The following is a 21,051-nucleotide window of genomic DNA, read 5'->3' on the forward strand; positions in this document are numbered from 1 at the left end:
AGTTGTTACATATTTCACTTTAATTCGTGGTTTTGTGGTAATTAATTGAAGGTGGAGGGGTTACCAGCCCCTCGCACCCGTCCAGAGCCCCCGTTTAGCCCCTGTGGTGGACACATATGCCATGCGGGGAGGAGCCAATCAAAATTGGAACTCCCCCCACAGCACTGTCCACGACAGAGTTGCCCGTCCGGCACCGCGAGGAGGTAGGGGGTTGTTTTGCCGGACACAGTCACACACACACACAGTCACACACACACACACAGACACAGTCACACACACACACAGTCACACACAGTCACACACACACACAGTCACACACACACACAGTCACACATAGACACAGTCACATAGACACACACACACAGAGTCTTACCCAGACCCTCCTCTACGTGTTTATGTAGCTCCTACACACACAGTCACACAGTCACACACAGTCACACACACACAGTCACACACAGTCACACACACAGACACACACACACAGAGTCTTACCCAGACCCTCCTCTACGTGTTTATGTAGCTCCTACACACACAGTCACACAGTCACACACAGTCACACACACACAGACACACACACACAGTCACACACAGTCACACACACAGACACACACACACAGAGTCTTACCCAGACCCTCCTCTACGTGTTTATGTAGCTCCTACACACACAGTCACACACACATAGACACAGTCACATAGACACACAGAGTCACACACACACAGAGTCTTACCCAGACCCTCCTCTACGTGTTTATGTAGCTCCTACACACACAGTCACACAGTCACAGTCACACATAGACACAGTCACATAGACACAGTCACACATAGACACAGTCACATAGACACACAGAGTCACACACACACAGAGTCTTACCCAGACCCTCCTCTACGTGTTTATGTAGCTCCTACACACACAGTCACACACACATAGACACAGTCACATAGACACACAGAGTCACACACACACAGAGTCTTACCCAGACCCTCCTCTACGTGTTTATGTAGCTCCTACACACACACACAGTCACATAGACACAGTCACATAGACACACACAGACACAGTCACACACACACACAGTCACACACAGTCACACACACACACAGTCACACACACACACAGTCACACATAGACACAGTCACATAGACACACACACACAGAGTCTTACCCAGACCCTCCTCTACGTGTTTATGTAGCTCCTACACACACAGTCACACACACACACAGTCACACACACACACACAGACACAGTCACACACACACACAGTCACACACAGTCACACACACACACAGTCACACACACACACAGTCACACATAGACACAGTCACATAGACACACACACACAGAGTCTTACCCAGACCCTCCTCTACGTGTTTATGTAGCTCCTACACACACAGTCACACAGTCACACACAGTCACACACACACAGTCACACACAGTCACACACACAGACACACACACACAGAGTCTTACCCAGACCCTCCTCTACGTGTTTATGTAGCTCCTACACACACAGTCACACAGTCACACACAGTCACACACACACAGACACACACACACAGTCACACACAGTCACACACACAGACACACACACACAGAGTCTTACCCAGACCCTCCTCTACGTGTTTATGTAGCTCCTACACACACAGTCACACACACATAGACACAGTCACATAGACACACAGAGTCACACACACACAGAGTCTTACCCAGACCCTCCTCTACGTGTTTATGTAGCTCCTACACACACAGTCACACAGTCACAGTCACACATAGACACAGTCACATAGACACAGTCACACATAGACACAGTCACATAGACACACAGAGTCACACACACACAGAGTCTTACCCAGACCCTCCTCTACGTGTTTATGTAGCTCCTACACACACAGTCACACACACATAGACACAGTCACATAGACACACAGAGTCACACACACACAGAGTCTTACCCAGACCCTCCTCTACGTGTTTATGTAGCTCCTACACACACAGTCACACAGTCACAGTCACACATAGACACAGTCACATAGACACACACACACAGAGTCTTACCCAGACCCTCCTCTACGTGTTTATGTAGCTCCTACACACACAGTCACACACACACACAGTCACACACACACACACAGACACAGTCACACACACACACAGTCACACAGTCACACACACACAGACACACACACACAGTCACACACAGTCACACACACAGACACACACACACAGAGTCTTACCCAGACCCTCCTCTACGTGTTTATGTAGCTCCTACACACACAGTCACACACACATAGACACAGTCACATAGACACACAGAGTCACACACACACAGAGTCTTACCCAGACCCTCCTCTACGTGTTTATGTAGCTCCTACACACACAGTCACACACAGTCACACACACACAGACACACACACACAGTCACACACAGTCACACACACAGACACACACACACAGAGTCTTACCCAGACCCTCCTCTACGTGTTTATGTAGCTCCTACACACACAGTCACACACACATAGACACAGTCACACAGTCACACAGAGTCACACACACACAGAGTCTTACCCAGACCCTCCTCTACGTGTTTATGTAGCTCCTACACACACAGTCACACAGTCACACACAGTCACACACACACAGTCACACAGTCACAGTCACACATAGACACAGTCACACAGACACAGTCACACATAGACACTGTCACATAGACACACACACACAGAGTCTTACCCAGACCCTCCTCTACGTGTTTATGTAGCTCCTACACACACAGTCACACACACATAGACACAGTCACATAGACACACAGTGTCACACACACACAGAGTCTTACCCAGACCCTCCTCTACGTGTTTATGTAGCTCCTACACACACAGTCACATAGACACAGTCACATAGACACACACACACACACAGTCACACACACACAGTCACACAGTCACACACACACAGTCACACAGTCACAGTCACACACACACACACACAGTCACACACACACAGTCACACATAGACACAGTCACATAGACACACACACACAGAGTCTTACCCAGACCCTCCTCTACGTGTTTATGTAGCTCCTACACACACAGTCACACAGTCACACACAGTCACATAGACACACACAGTCACACAGTCACACACAGTCACACACACACACAGTCACACATAGACACAGTCACATAGACACACACACACAGAGTCTTACCCAGACCCTCCTCTACGTGTTTATGTAGCTCCTACACACACAGTCACACAGTCACACACACACACACAGAGTCTTACCCAGACCCTCCTCTACGTGTTTATGTAGCTCCTACACACACAGTCACACACAGTCACACACAGTCACACACACACAGTTACACATAGACACAGTCACATAGACACACACACACAGAGTCTTACCCAGACCCTCCTCTACGTGTTTATGTAGCTCCTACACACACAGTCACACAGTCACACACAGTCACACACAGTCACACACACACACAGTCACACATAGACACAGTCACACAGACACAGTCACACATAGACACAGTCACATAGACACACACACACAGAGTCTTACCCAGACCCTCCTCTACGTGTTTATGTAGCTCCTACACACACAGTCACACACACATAGACACAGTCACATAGACACACAGAGTCACACACACACAGAGTCTTACCCAGACCCTCCTCTACGTGTTTATGTAGCTCCTACACACACAGTCACATAGACACACACACACACACAGTCACACACACACAGTCACACAGTCACACACACACAGTCACACAGTCACAGTCACACACACACAGAGTCTTACCCAGACCCTCCTCTACGTGTTTATGTAGCTCCTACACACACAGTCACACAGTCACACACAGTCACATAGACACACACAGTCACACAGTCACACACAGTCACACACACACACAGTCACACATAGACACAGTCACATAGACACACACACACAGAGTCTTACCCAGACCCTCCTCTACGTGTTTATGTAGCTCCTACACACACAGTCACACAGTCACACACACACACACAGAGTCTTACCCAGACCCTCCTCTACGTGTTTATGTAGCTCCTACACACACAGTCACACACAGTCACACACAGTCACACACAGTCACACACACACACAGTCACACACAGACACAGTCACATAGACACACACACACAGAGTCTTACCCAGACCCTCCTCTACGTGTTTATGTAGCTCCTACACACACAGTCACACAGTCACACACAGTCACACACAGTCACACACACACAGACAGTCACACACAGTCACACACACACACAGTTACACATAGACACAGTCACATAGACACACACACACAGAGTCTTACCCAGACCCTCCTCTACGTGTTTATGTAGCTCCTACACAGTCACACAGTCACACACACATAGACACAGTCACATAGACACACAGTCACACACACAGACACACACACAGTCACACACACACACAGTTACAGTCACACACACACACACACATAGACACATAGACACAGTCACATAGACACACACAGTCACACACATAGACACAGTCACACACACACACACAGTCACACACACACACAGTCACACACACAGTCACACACACAGTCACACACACACAGAGTCACACACACACAGTCACACACACACAGACACATAGACACAGTCACACACACAGACACACACAGTCACACACAGTCACAGACACACACACACAGTCACACACATAGACACAGTCACACACACAGACACACACACACATACACATATACACAGACACACACACAGTCACACACACACAGACTCACACACACACACAGACTCACACACACAGACACACACAGACACACACACAGACACACACACAGACACACACACAGACACACAAAGACACACACACAGACACACACAGTCACACACACACACAGACACACACAAACACACAAAGACACACGGGGAGAGGGAGACGTGTGGGTGGTTGAGTGAGTGAGTGGGTGAGTGGGTGGGTGAGTGGGTGGGTGACTGAGTGGCTGAGCGAGTGGCTGAGTGAGTGGCTGAGTGAGTGGCTGAGTGAGTGGTTGAGTGAGTGGCTGAGTGAGTGGCTGAGTGAATGGCTGAGCGAGTGGCTGAGTGAGTGGTTGAGTGAGTGGGTGAGTGAGTGGGTGAGTGAATGGCTGAGTGAGTGGCTGAGTTAGTGGCTGACTGAGTGGCTGAGTGAGTGGCCGAGTGAGTGGATGAGCGAGTGGTTGAGTGAGTGGCTGAGTGAGTGGCTGAGTGAGTGGGTGAGTGAATGGCTGAGTGAGTGGCTGACTGAGTGGCTGAGTGAGTGGCTAAGTGAGTGGTTGAGTGAGTGGCTGACTGAGTGGCTGAGTGAGTGGCTGAGTGAGTGGCTGAGCGAGTGGGTGAGCGAGTGGCTGAGTGAGTGGCTGAGTGAGTGGCTGAGTGAGTGGTTGAGTGAGTGGCTGAGTGAGTGGCTGAGCGAGTGGCTGAGCGAGTGGCTGAGTGAGTGGCTGAGTGAGTGGCTGACTGAGTAGCTGAGTGAGTGGCTGAGTGAGTGGTGAGTGAGTAGCTGAGTGAGTGGCTGAGTGAGTGGCTGAGTGAGTGGTTGAGTGAGTGGGTGAGCGAGTGGCTGAGTGAGTGGCTGAGTGAGTGGCTGAGTGAGTGGCTGAGTGAGTGGCTGAGTGAGTGGTTGAGTGAGTGGGTGAGTGAGTGGCTGAGTGAGTGGCTGACTGAATGGCTGAGCGAGTGGCTGAGTGAGTGGCTGAGCGAGTGGCTGAGCGAGTGGCTGAGTGAGTGGCTGACTGAGTGGCTGAGTGAGTGGCTGAGCGAGTGGCTGACTGAGTGGCTGAGTGAGTGGCTGAGCGAGTGGCTGAGCGAGTGGCTGAGTGAGTGGCTGAGCGAGTGGGTGAGCGAGTGGCTGAGCGAGTGGCTAAGTGAGTGGCTGAGTGAGTGGCTGAGTGAGTGGCTGAGTGAGTGGTTGAGTGAGTGGCTGAGTGAGTGGCTGAGTGAGTGGCTGAGTGAATGGCTGAGCGAGTGGCTGAGCGAGTGGCTGAGCGAGTGGCTGAGTGAGTGGTTGAGTGAGTGGGTGAGTGAGTGGGTGAGTGAATGGCTGAGTGAGTGGCTGAGTTAGTGGCTGACTGAGTGGCTGAGTGAGTGGCCGAGTGAGTGGATGAGCGAGTGGTTGAGTGAGTGGCTGAGTGAGTGGCTGAGTGAGTGGGTGAGTGAATGGCTGAGTGAGTGGCTGACTGAGTGGCTGAGTGAGTGGCTAAGTGAGTGGTTGAGTGAGTGGCTGACTGAGTGGCTGAGTGAGTGGCTGAGTGAGTGGCTGAGCGAGTGGGTGAGCGAGTGGCTGAGTGAGTGGCTGAGTGAGTGGCTGAGTGAGTGGCTGAGTGAGTGGTTGAGTGAGTGGCTGAGTGAGTGGCTGAGCGAGTGGCTGAGCGAGTGGCTGAGTGAGTGGCTGAGTGAGTGGCTGACTGAGTAGCTGAGTGAGTGGCTGAGCGAGTGGTGAGTGAGTGGCTGACTGAGTAGTTGAGTGAGTGGCTGAGCGAGTGGCTGAGCGAGTGGCTGAGTGAGTGGCTGAGTGAGTGGCTGACTGAGTAGCTGAGTGAGTGGCTGAGTGAGTGGTGAGTGAGTAGCTGAGTGAGTGGCTGAGTGAGTGGCTGAGTGAGTGGTTGAGTGAGTGGGTGAGCGAGTGGCTGAGTGAGTGGCTGAGTGAGTGGCTGAGTGAGTGGCTGAGTGAGTGGCTGAGTGAGTGGTTGAGTGAGTGGGTGAGTGAGTGGCTGAGTGAGTGGCTGACTGAAAGGCTGAGCGAGTGGCTGAGTGAGTGGCTGAGCGAGTGGCTGAGCGAGTGGCTGAGTGAGTGGCTGACTGAGTGGCTGAGTGAGTGGCTGAGCGAGTGGCTGACTGAGTGGCTGAGTGAGTGGCTGAGCGAGTGGCTGAGCGAGTGGCTGAGTGAGTGGCTGAGCGAGTGGGTGAGCGAGTGGCTGAGCGAGTGGCTAAGTGAGTGGCTGAGTGAGTGGCTGAGTGAGTGGCTGAGTGAGTGGTTGAGTGAGTGGCTGAGTGAGTGGCTGAGTGAGTGGCTGAGTGAATGGCTGAGCGAGTGGCTGAGCGAGTGGCTGAGCGAGTGGCTGAGCGAGTGGCTGAGTGAGTGGTTGAGTGAGTGGCTGACTGAGTAGCTGAGTGAGTGGCTGAGTGAATGAGTGGTGAGTGAGTAGCTGAGTGAGTGGCTGAGTGAGTGGCTGAGTGAGTGGCTGAGCGAGTGGCTGACTGAGTGGCTGACTGAGTGGCTGAGCGAGTGGCTGAGCGAGTGGCTGACTGAGTGGCTGAGTGAGTGGCTGAGCGAGTGGCTGAGCGAGTGGCTGAGTGAGTGGCTGAGCGAGTGGCTGAGCGAGTAGCTGAGTGAGTGGCTGAGCGAGTGGTGAGTGAGTGGCTGACTGAGTAGTTGAGTGAGTGGCTGAGTGAGTGGTGAGTGAGTAGCTGAGTGAGTGGCTGAGTGAGTGGCTGACTGAGTAGTTGAGTGAGTGGCTGAGTGAGTGGTGAGTGAGTAGCTGAGTGAGTGGCTGAGTGAGCGGGTGGTGAGCGGGTGGTGAGCGGGTGGTGAGCGGGTGGTGAGTGGGTGGTGAGCGGGTGGTGAGCGGCTGAGTGGCTGAGTGAGTAGCTGAGCGAGTGGCTGAGTGAGTGGCTGACTGAGTGAGTGGCTGAGTGGCTGAGTGAGTGGCTGAGTGAGTGGCTGAGTGAGTGGCTGAGTGGCTGACTGAGTGAGTAGCTGAGTGAGTAGCTGAGTGAGTGGGTGGTGAGCGGGTGGTGAGCGGGTGGTGAGCCTGAGTCACCCACATTCTTGTAGACCTTCATGACGGTAGGAGCAGGGTGGAACTCCATGCTAAACTCGTCCACCAGCACTGCCAGACGCTGGATCTCCTCTGTCATGGCGTCCGACACCTCGCAGAGTCAACCACAGAGTCCACCACCACAGTCAACCACACACTCAACCACACAGTCCACCACACAGTCAACCACACAGTCCACCATCACAGTCAACCATCACAGTCCACCATCACAGTCAACCATCACAGTCAACCACACAGTCCACCATCACAGTCCACCATCACAGTCCACCATCACAGTCAACCATCACAGTCAACCATCACAGTCCACCATCACAGTCAACCACACAGTCCACCACACAGTCCACCATCACAGTCAACCATCACAGTCCACCATCACAGTCAACCACACAGTCAACCACAAGAGTCCATCATCACAGTCCACCATCACAGTCAACCATCACAGTCAACCACACAGTCAACCATCACAGTCAACCATCACAGTCCACCATCACAGTCCACCATCACAGTCCACCACTCAGTCCACCATCACAGTCCACCATCACAGTCCACCATCACAGTCAACCATCACAGTCCACCATCACAGTCAACCATCACAGTCCACCATCACAGTCAACCACACAGTCCACCATCACAGTCAACCATCACAGTCAACCATCACAGTCAACCATCACAGTCAACCACACACAGTCCACCATCACTGTCCACCATCACAGTCAACCATCACAGTCAACCATCACAGTCAACCATCACAGTCCACCATCAGTCCACCATCACAGTCCACCATCACAGTCAACCATCACAGTCCACCATCACAGTCAACCATCACAGTCAACCACACAGTCAACCACTCAGTCCACCATCACAGTCCACCATCACAGTCCACCATCACAGTCAACCACACAGTCCACCATCACAGTCAACCATCACAGTCAACCACTCAGTCCACCATCACAGTCAACCATCACAGTCCACCATCACAGTCAACCATCACAGTCAACCACACAAAGTCCACCATCACAGTCCACCATCACAGTCCACCATCACACTCAACCATCACAGTCAACCATCACAGTCAACCATCACAGTCAACCACACAGTCCACCATCACAGTCCACCATCACAGTCCACCATCACAGTCAACCATCACAGTCAACCATCACAGTCCACCATCACAGTCAACCACACAGTCCACCACACAGTCCACCACACAGTCCACCATCACAGTCCACCATCACAGTCAACCACACAGTCAACCATCACAGTCCACCATCACAGTCAACCATCACAGTCCACCATCACAGTCAACCATCACAGTCCACCATCACAGTCCACCATCACAGTCCACCATCACAGTCAACCATTACAGTCAACCACACAGTCAACCATCACAGTCCACCATCACAGTCCACCATCACAGTCAACCATCACAGTCAACCATCACAGTCAACCATCACAGTCCACTATCACAGTCCACCATCACAGTCAACCACAGTCCACCATCACAGTCCACCATCACAGTCAACCATCACAGTCAACCACAGTCAACCACACAGTCCACCATCACAGTCCACCATCACAGTCAACCATCACAGTCAACCATCACAGTCCACCATCACAGTCAACCACACAGTCCACCATCACAGTCCACCATCACAGTCAACCACACAGTCCAGCACACAGTCAACCACAGTGTGGTAGTAATAGTAGTAGGGGAAGTAGTAGTGGTAGTAGTAGTATTATGGTAGGAGTAGTGGTATTATGGTAGTAGTATTATGGTAGTAGTATTATGGTAGTAGTAGTAGTATTATGGTAGTAGTATTATGGTAGTAGTTGTATCATGGTAGTAGTAGGGGAAGTAGTAGTATTATGGTAGTAGTATTATGGTAATAGTTGTATCATGGTAGTAGTAGGGGAAGTAGTAGTATTATGGTAGTAGTATTATGGTAGTAGTAGTGGTAGTAGTAGTATTATGGTAGTAGTAGGGGAAGTAGTAGTATTATGGTAGTAGTAGTATTATGGTAGTAGTAGTGGTAGTAGTAGTATTATGGTAGTAGTAGTGGTAGTAGTAGTATTATGGTAGTAGTAGGGGAAGTAGTAGTATTATGGTAGTAGTAGTAGTATTATGGTAGTAGTAGTAGTATTATGGTAGGAGTAGTAGTATTATGGTAGTAGTAGGGGAAGTAGTGGTAGTATTATGGTAGTAGTAGTATTATAGTAATAGTGGTAGTTGTATCATGGTAGTAGTAGTAATATTATAGTAGTAGTGGTAGTTGTATCATGGTAGTAGTAGGGGAAGTAGTAGTATTATGGTAGTAGTAGTATTATGGTAGTAATAGTGGTAGTAGTAGTATTATGGTAGTAGTAGGGGAAGTAGTAGTAGTATTATGGTAGTAGTGGCAGTAGTAGTAGTATTATGGTAGTAGTGGCAGTAGTAGTAGTATTATGGTAGGAGTAGTATTATGGTAGTAGTGGTAGTAGTAGTATTATAGTAGTAGTGGAAGTAGTAATAGTATTATGGTAGTAGTAGTGATAGTAGTAGTAGTAGTATTATGGTAGTAGTAGGGGAAGTAGTAGTATTATGGTAGTAGTAGTGGTAGCAGTAGTATTATTGTAGGAGTAGTAGTATTATGGTAGTAGTAGTAGTATTATGGTAGTAGTGGTAGTAGTATTATGGTAGTAGTAGTATTATGGTAGTAGTAGTAGTGGTAGTAGTATTATGGTAGTAGTAGTGGTAGTAGTAGTAGTATCATGGTAGTAGTAGTATTATGGTCGTAGTAGTGGTAGTAGTAGTAGTATCATGGTAGTAGTAGTATTATGGTAGTTGTAGTGGTAGTAGTAATAGTATTATGGTCGTAATAGGGAAAGTAGTAGTAGTGGTAGTAGTAGTATGGTAGTAGTAGGGGAAGTAGTAGTATTTTGGTAGTAGTAGTAGTATTATGGTAGGAGTAGTAGTAGTATTATGGTAGGAGTAGTAGTATTGTGGTAGTAGTGGTAGTAGTAGTAATAGTATTATGGTAGTAGTAGTATTATGGTAGTAATAGGGGAAGTAGTAGTAGTATTATGGTAGGAGTAGTATTATGGTAGTAGTAGTAGGGGAAGTAGTAGTATTATAGTAGTAGTAGTATTATGGTAGTAGTAATGGTAGTAGTAGTAATAGTATTATAGTTGTAGTAGGAGAAGTAGTAGTAGTATTATGGTAGTAGTAGTGGTAGCAGTAGTAATAGTATTATAGTATTAGTAGGGGAAGTAGTAGTAGGATTATTATGGTAGTATTAGTGGTAGTAGTAGTAATAGTATTATAGTAGTAGTAGGGGAAGTAGTAGTAGTAGTATTATAGGAGTAGTGGTAGTAATAGTATCATAGTAGTATTATGGTAGTAGTAGTAGTAGGATTATGGGAATAGTAGGGGAAGTAGTAGTAGTAGGATTATTATTACGGGAGTAGTATTGGTAGCAGTAGTAATAGTATTATGGGAGTAGTAGTAGTATTATGGTAGTAGTAGGGGAAGCAGTAGTAGTATTATGGTAGTAGTAGTAGTGGTAGTAGTAGTATTATGGTAGTAGTAGTGGTAATAGTATTATGGGAGTAGTAGTAGTATTATGGGAGTAGTAGTAGTATTATTATGGGAGTAGTAGTGGTAGTAGTAGTAATAGTATTATAGTAGTAATAGTATTATAGTAGTAGTAGGGGAAGTAGTAGGATTAATATTATGGGAGTAGTGGTAGTAGTATTATGGTAGTAGTAGTGGTAGTAGTAGTATTAGTGTTATAGTAGTAGGGGAAGTAGTATTATTACGGAAGTAGTAGTATTATTATGGTAGTAGTAGTGGTAGTAGTAGTAATAGTATTATAGTAGTAGTAGGGGAAGTAGTAGTATTATTACGGTAGTAGTATTATGGTAGTAGTAATAGTGTGGTAGTAGTAATAGTATTATAGTAGTAGGGGAAGTAGTAGGATTATTATTATGAGAGTAGTAGTAGTATTATTATGGGAGTAGTAGTAGGGGAAGTATTATTAGTATTATGGGAGTAGTAGGATTATTATTATGGGAGTAGTAGTAGTATTATTATGGGAGTAGTAGTGGTAGTAGTAGTAATAATATTATAGTAGTAGTATTATAGTAGTAGGGGAAGTAGTAGGATTATGCTTAGTATGGGAGTAGTAGTAGGATTATGATTATTATGAGAGTAGTAGTAGGGGAAGTAGTAGGATTATGATTATGGGAGTAGTAGTAGGATTATGATTATGATTATGGGAGTAGTAGTAGGGGAAGTAGTAGGATTATGATTATGGGAGTAGTAGTAGGATTATGATTATGATTATGGGAGTAGTAGTAGTATTATGATTATGGGAGTAGTAGTAGTAGGATTATGATCATGATTATGGGAGTAGTAGTAGGGGAAGTAGTAGGATTATGATTATGGGAGTAGTAGTATTATGATTATGATTATGGGAGTAGTAGTATTATGATTATTATGGGAGTAGTAGTATTATAGTAGTAGTAATAGTATTATAGAAGTAGTAGTAGTATAGTAGTAGGGGAAGTAGTAGGATTATGATTATTATGGGAGTAGTAGTGGTAGTAGTAGTAATAGTATTATAGTAGTAGGTGAAGTAGTAGGATTATGATTATTATTAAGGGAGTAGTAGTATTATAGTAGTAATAGTATTATAGAAGTAGTAGTATTATAGTAGTAGGGGAAGTAGTAGGATTTTGATTATTATGGGAGTAGTAGTAGTAGTATTATGATTATGGGAGTAGTAGTAGTATAATAGTAGTAGTAGTAATAGTATTATAGAAGTAGTAGGATTATGATTATGATGGGAGTAGTAGTATTATGATTATTATGGGAGTAGTAGTATTATAGTAGTAGTAATAGTATTATAGAAGTAGTAGGATTATGATTATGATGGGAGTAGTAGTATTATGATTATTATGGGAGTAGTAGTATTATAGTAGTAGTAATAGTATTATAGAAGTAGTAGGATTATGATTATGATGGGAGTAGTAGTAGTATTATGATTATTATGGGAGTAGTATTATAGTAGTAGTAATAGTATTATAGAAGTAGTAGTAGTATTATAGTAGTAGGGGAAGTAGTAGGATTATGATTATTATGGGAGTAGTAGTAGTAGTATTATGATTATGGGAGTAGCAGTATAATAGTAGTAGTAATAGTATTATAGAAGTAGTAGGATTATGATTATTATGGGAGTAGTAGTAGTATTATGATTATTATTATGGGAGTAGTATTATAGTAGTAGTAATAGTATTATAGAAGTAGTAGTAGTATTATAGTAGTAGGGGAAGTATAATGATTATGATTATGGGAGTAGTAGTAGTATTATGATTATTATTAAGGGAGTAGTAGCAGTATTATAGTAGTAGTAATAGTATTATAGAAGAAGTATTATGATTATGATTATGGGAGTAGTAGTAGTATTATTATTATGATTATGGGAGTAGTAGTAGTATTATTATGATTATGGGAGTAGTAGTAGTATTATGATTATTATTAAGGGAGTAGTAGCAGTATTATAGTAGTAGTAATAGTATTATAGAAGTAGTAGTAGTATTATAGTAGTAGGGGAAGTATTATGATTATGATTATGGGAGTAGCAGTAGTATTATAGTAGTAGTAATAGTATTATAGAAGTAGTAGTAGTATTACAGTAGTAGGGGAAGTATTATGATTATGATTATGGGAGTAGCAGTAGTATTATAGTAGTATTAATAGTATTATAGAAGAAGTATTATGATTATTTTTATGGGAGTAGTAGTAGTATTATAGTAGTAGTAATAGTATTATAGAAGAAGTATTATGATTATTTTTATGGGAGTAGTAGTAGTATTATAGTAGTAGTATTATAGTAGTAGTAGGGGAAGTAGTAGGATTATTATGATTATGGGAGTAGCAGTAGTATTATAGTAGTAGTAATAGTATTATAGAAGAAGTATTATGATTATTATTATTTTTAGGGGAGAAGCAGTAGTATTATAGTAGTAGTAATAGTATTATAGTAGTAGTATTATAGTAGTAGTATTATAGTAGTAGTAGGGGAAGTAGTAGGATTATTTTTATGGGAGTAGCAGTAGTATTATAGTAGTAGTAATAGTATTATAGTAGTAGTATTATAGTAGTAGTATTATAGTAGTAGTAGGGGAAGTAGTAGGATTATGATTATTATGGGAGTAGTAGTAGTATTATAGTAGTAGTAATAGTATTATAGTAGTAGTATTATAGTAGTAGTAGGGGAAGTAGTAGGATTATTTTTATGGGAGTAGCAGTAGTATTATAGTAGTAGTATTATAGTATTATAGTAGTAGTATTATAGTAGTAGTAGGGGAAGTAGTAGGATTATGATTATGGGAGTAGTAGTAGTATTATAGTAGTAGTAATAGTATTATAGTAGTAGTATTATAGTAGTAGTAGGGGAAGTAGTAGGATTATGATTATTATGGGAGTAGCAGTAGTATTATAGTAGTAGTAATAGTATTATAGTAGTAGTAGGGGAAGTAGTATGATTATTTTTATAGTAGTAGTAATAGTATTATAGTAGTATTATAGTAGTAGGGGAAGTAGTAGGATTATGATTATTATGGGAGTAGTAGTAGTATTATAGTAGTAGTATTATAGTAGTAGTAATAGTATTATAGTAGTAGTATTATGATTATTATTATTTTAATGGGAGTAGCAGTGCTAGTAGTAGTAGTAGTATTATAGTAGTATTATAGTAGTAGTATTATAGTAGTAGTAGGGGAAGTAGTAGGATTATTATTATTATTTTTATGGGAGTAGTAGTAGTATTATAGTAGTAGTATTATAGTAGTAGTAATAGTATTATAGAAGAAGTATTATGATTATTATTATTTTTAGGGGAGTAGCAGTAGTATTATAGTAGTAGTAATAGTATTATAGTAGTAGTATTATAGTAGTAGTATTATAGTAGTAGTAGGGGAAGTAGTAGGATTATGATTATGATTATTATGGGAGTAGCAGTAGTATTATAGTAGTAGTAATAGTATTATAGTAATAGTATTATAGTAATAGTATTATAGTAGTAGTAGGGGAAGTAGTATGATTATTTTTATAGTAGTAGTAATAGTATTATAGTAGTATTATAGTAGTAGGGGAAGTAGTAGGATTATGATTATTATAGTAGTAGTAATAGTATTATAGTAGTATTATAGTAGTAGTAGGGGAAGTAGTAGGATTATGATTATTATGGGAGTAGCAGTAGTATTATAGTAGTAGTATTATAGTAGTAGTATTATAGTAGTAGTAGTAGGGGAAGTAGTAGGATTATGATTATTATGGGAGTAGTAGTAGTGGCTACCTGGCGTTCCACCTCCTCTGCCAAGGCCCGGATCCGCTCCTTGCAGTCAGCGGTGAGGACCCCCAGCTGCTTGTCAATGAACTCCACCCTGTCCACTTGCTCATCACGTCTCTCGAGACACTCAACCCTGACTCACACACACACAGAGTCACCCGCAGAGTCACCCACAGAGTCACCCACACAGTCACACACAGACAGAGTCACACACAGAGTCACACACAGTCACCCACACACACACACAGAGTCACACACACAGTCAACAACAACAACAACCGCCATTCGCCACTAAGTGGCGGTGACGTCACCACGACGCTTGTGCCAGGCTATGTGCACCCTGAGGCCACGTGAAGTGTCGAACGCCCGCTGGCAGGAGGTCACGGGGCAGACCCAGCAGGTGCCACGGGTCGACTGACTGAGATGACTGGCTGATGCACCACCTGTGCCCCCTACTGTGCCAACCTGCTGTGCTTTAGCCACCCGGCGCTCCGCTCGCTGTTGTGAGCGTCGCTCCTCCGCCCTCCGTTGTTGTTGGAGGGCGACTGCCTCCAACTGCCCAGTAGCGTCCTTCACGAGCCTCCTCCACAGAGGCCGATCTTGACACCGCTGGTACCAGTCATCGGCAAGTCCACTCAGCTCCACGTCCTCCTGTACCACATCACTCCATCTCTTCTCTAGCCCGTGCCGCGCCCGCTTAGCCCCCTCAATCCGGCCAAACAAAAGCTGTTTCGGCATGCGGTGGCTGGGCATGCGGGCTACATGACCCAGCCATCGCAGCCTTGCCTGCCGGAGGAGCTCACCGATGGGACCCTGCCCAGATCTTTCAAGGATTTGTGAGCTCCTCACACAATCCAGTCTGGTTAAACCCAGGATGGATCGTAGGCAGGCCAGCCTAAATGTTTCTAACCGGCGAAGATGTTCCATTAGGGGGGTCCACGTTTCGCAAGCGTAGAGAAGGGAGGGAATGACCGTGGCCGAGAAGACCTGAAGCTTAGTGCGGAGCGACAGACCAGGTAGCTTCCACACAGCGTTACGCAACCGATGAAAAGATATTGCCGCTCGACTGATTCGGAGTGAGACCTCTGCTGTTAAACTGGAGCCAGTCATAAGCACACTGCCCAGGTATGGGAAACTCTCCACTCTCTCCACAACTGCCCCATCACCGATTGGGAGTTGTGGAGGTGGAGTGTCCGATGGTACAAAATACCCAGGCAGGTGCTTAGTTTTGGTGGGGCTGATGGTAAGGCCCCACCTCTTAGTGGCACGCTCCAGTCTCAGCAGCAGCGTCTCCAACTCCTCCTCTGACTGAGCAGCTATTACCAAGTCATCAGCATACATAACGTGGTTGAGCAATAGGGAGCCATCCCTTGACCGCACCCGGGCATCGATCAGCCTCCCATTATATCTGTACCATATGGAGATTCCCCCGGTACAGCTATTGAAGTACCGCAGAGTCACCCGCAGAGTCACACACACAGTCACACACACAGTCACCCACACACAGAGTCACACACAGTCACCCACACACACACACAGAGTCACACACAGAGTCACACACAGTCACACACACACACAGAGTCACACACACACAGAGTCACACACAGAGTCACACACATACACAGTCACCCACACACAGTCACCCACACAGAGTCACACACACACAGAGTCACACACACACACACAGAGTCACACACACACAGAGTCACACACACACACACACAGAGTCACACACACAGTCACACACACACAGAGTCACACACAGAGTCACACACAGAGTCACCCGCAGAGTCACCCGCAGAGTCACACACACAGTCACACACACAGTCACCCACACACAGAGTCACACACAGAGTCACACACAGTCACCCACACACACACACAGAGTCACACACACAGTCACACACAGAGTCACACACACACACAGAGTCACACACAGAGTCACCCACACACAGAGTCACACACAGAGTCACACACAGTCACACACACACACAGAGTCACACACACACAGAGTCACACACAGAGTCACACACATACACAGTCACCCACACACAGTCACCCACACAGAGTCACACACACACAGAGTCACACACACACACACACCGAGTCACACACACACAGAGTCACCCACAGAGTCACCCACACACAGAGTCACACACACACAGAGTCACCCACACAGAGTCACCCACACACAGAGTCACACACACACAGAGTCACCCACACAGAGTCACACACACACAGAGTCACACACACACAGAGTCACACACACAGAGTCACCCACACACAGAGTCACACACAGAGTCACACACACAGAGTCACCCACAGAGTCACACACACACACAGAGTCACACACAGAGTCACACACACACAGAGTCACACACACACACACACAGAGTCACACACACACAGAGTCACACACACACACACAGAGTCACACACACAGTCACACAGAGTCACACACACACCGAGTCACACACACACAGAGTCACCCACAGAGTCACCCACACACAGAGTCACACACACACAGAGTCACCCACACAGAGTCACACACACACAGAGTCACACACACACAGAGTCACACACACAGAGTCACCCACACACAGAGTCACACACAGAGTCACACACACAGAGTCACCCACAGAGTCACACACACACACAGAGTCACACACACACAGAGTCACACACAGAGTCACACACACACAGAGTCACACACACACAGTCACCCACACACAGTCACCCACACAGAGTCACCCACACAGAGTCACACACACACAGAGTCACACACACACAGAGTCACACACACACAGAGTCACACACAGAGTCACACACACACAGAGTCACACACACACAGAGTCACACACACACAGAGTCACACACACACAGAGTCACACACAGAGTCACACACACAGAGTCACACACAGAGTCACCCACAGAGTCACCCACAGTCACACACAGAGTCACACACACACAGTCACACACAGAGTCACACACACACACAGAGTCACACACACACCCACACACAGAGTCAAACACACACAGAGTCACCCACACAGAGTCACACACACAGAGTCACACACACACAGAGTCACACACACACAGAGTCACACACAGAGTCACACACACACAGAGTCACACACACACAGAGTCACACACACACAGAGTCACACACAGAGTCACACACAGAGTCACACACACACAGAGTCACACACAGAGTCACACACAGAGTCACACACAGAGTCACACACAGAGTCACACACAGAGTCACACACAGTCACCCACACAGACACACAGAGTCACACACACAGTCACACAGAGTCACACACACACACCGAGTCACACACACACACAGAGTCACCCACAGAGTCACCCACACACACAGAGTCACACACAGAGTCACACACAGAGACACACACAGAGTCACACACACACCGAGTCACACACACACAGAGTCACCCACAGAGTCACCCACACACAGAGTCACACACAGAGTCACACACACAGTCACACACAGTCACACACAGAGTCACACACAGAGTCACACACACACAGAGTCACACACAGAGTCACCCACAGAGTCACCCACAGAGTCACCCACACACACAGAGTCACACACAGAGTCACACACACACAGAGTCACACACACACACAGAGTCACCCACAGAGTCACCCACACACAGAGTCACACACAGAGTCACACACACAGTCACACACAGTCACACACAGAGTCACACACAGAGTCACACACACACAGAGTCACACACAGAGTCACCCACAGAGTCACCCACAGAGTCACCCACACACACAGAGTCACACACAGAGTCACACACACACAGAGTCACACACACACAGAGTCACACACACACAGAGTCACACACAGAGTCACACACACAGAGTCACACACAGAGTCACCCACACACAGAGTCACCCACAGTCACACACAGAGTCACACACACACAGTCACACACAGAGTCACACACACACACACACACAGAGTCACACACACACCCACACACAGAGTCAAACACACACACAGAGTCACACACACAGAGTCACACACAGAGTCACACACAGAGTCAAACACAGAGTCACACACACACAGAGTCACACACACACACAGAGTCACACACAGAGTCACCCACACACAGAGTCACACACAGAGTCACACACAGTCACACACACACACAGAGTCACACACACACACAGAGTCACACACAGAGTCACACACATACACAGTCACCCACACACAGTCACCCACACAGAGTCACACACACACAGAGTCACACACACACACACACAGAGTCACACACACACAGAGTCACACACACACACACAGAGTCACACACACAGTCACACAGAGTCACACACACACCGAGTCACACACACACAGAGTCACCCACAGAGTCACCCACACACAGAGTCACACACAGAGTCACCCACACAGAGTCACACACACACAGAGTCACACACACACAGAGTCACACACACAGAGTCACCCACACACAGAGTCACACACAGAGTCACACACACAGAGTCACCCACAGAGTCACACACACACACAGAGTCACACACACACAGAGTCACACACAGAGTCACACACACACAGAGTCACACACACACAGTCACCCACACACAGTCACCCACACAGAGTCACCCACACAGAGTCACACACACACAGAGTCACACACACACAGAGTCACACACAGAGTCACACACACACAGAGTCACACACACACAGAGTCACACACACACAGAGTCACACACAGAGTCACACACAGAGTCACACACACACAGAGTCACACACAGAGTCACACACAGAGTCACACACAGAGTCACACACAGTCACCCACACAGACACACAGAGTCACACACACAGTCACACAGAGTCACACACACACACCGAGTCACACACACACACACAGTCACCCACAGAGTCACCCACACACACAGAGTCACACACACAGTCACACACAGAGTCACACACAGAGACACACACAGAGTCACACACACACCGAGTCACACACACACAGAGTCACCCACAGAGTCACCCACACAGAGTCACACACAGAGTCACACACACAGTCACACACAGTCACACACAGAGTCACACACAGAGTCACACACACACAGAGTCACACACAGAGTCACCCACAGAGTCACCCACAGAGTCACCCACACACACAGAGTCACACACAGAGTCACACACACACAGAGTCACACACACACACAGAGTCACCCACAGAGTCACCCACACACAGAGTCACACACAGAGTCACACACACAGTCACACACAGTCACACACAGAGTCACACACAGAGTCACACACACACAGAGTCACACACAGAGTCACCCACAGAGTCACCCACAGAGTCACCCACACACACAGAGTCACACACAGAGTCACACACACACAGAGTCACACACACACAGAGTCACACACACACAGAGTCACACACAGAGTCACACACACAGAGTCACACACAGAGTCACCCACAGAGTCACCCACAGTCACACACAGAGTCACACACACACAGTCACACACAGAGTCACACATACACACACAGAGTCACACACTGAGTCACACACACACAGAGTCACCCACAGAGTCACACACACAGTCACACACACACAGAGTCACCCACAGAGTCACCCACAGAGTCACACACAGAGTCACACACAGAGTCACACACACACAGAGTCACACACACAGTCACCCACAGACTCACACACACACAGAGTCACACACAGAGTCACCCACACAGTCACCTACACAGTCACACACAGAGTCACACACACAGAGTCACACACACACACAGAGTCACCCACAGAGTCACCCACAGAGTCACACACAGAGTCACCCACACACACACAGAGTCACACAC

At 46.6% G+C, this 21,051-nt stretch overlaps 1 protein-coding gene across 6 annotated transcripts in view; it reads right to left on the reverse strand.

Moving 5' to 3' along the window:
* MFN2 (mitofusin 2) overlaps positions 1–21,051 on the reverse strand; it is an 85,472-nt gene that overhangs the window by 31,615 nt on the left and 32,806 nt on the right. For all 6 annotated transcript variants that reach the window (XR_012930833.1, XR_012930835.1, XR_012930834.1 and 3 more), the window contains exons 12-13: positions 15,179–15,305; positions 7,828–7,932 (exon numbers count right to left, since the gene is read on the reverse strand). Coding sequence is in view for 3 of the 6 variants with exons in the window: in XM_076056302.1 (XP_075912417.1) it covers positions 7,828–7,932; positions 15,179–15,305 (232 nt within the window). In the remaining 3 variants the exon portion in view is untranslated. The remainder of the gene's footprint in view (positions 1–7,827; positions 7,933–15,178; positions 15,306–21,051) is intronic.

Source organism: Petromyzon marinus, chromosome 75, assembly GCF_048934315.1.
Source record: "Petromyzon marinus isolate PM22_M1 ecotype Great Lakes invasive population chromosome 75, UKy_Petmar_22M1.pri1.0, whole genome shotgun sequence".
Lineage (NCBI taxonomy): Eukaryota > Metazoa > Chordata > Hyperoartia > Petromyzontiformes > Petromyzontidae > Petromyzon > Petromyzon marinus.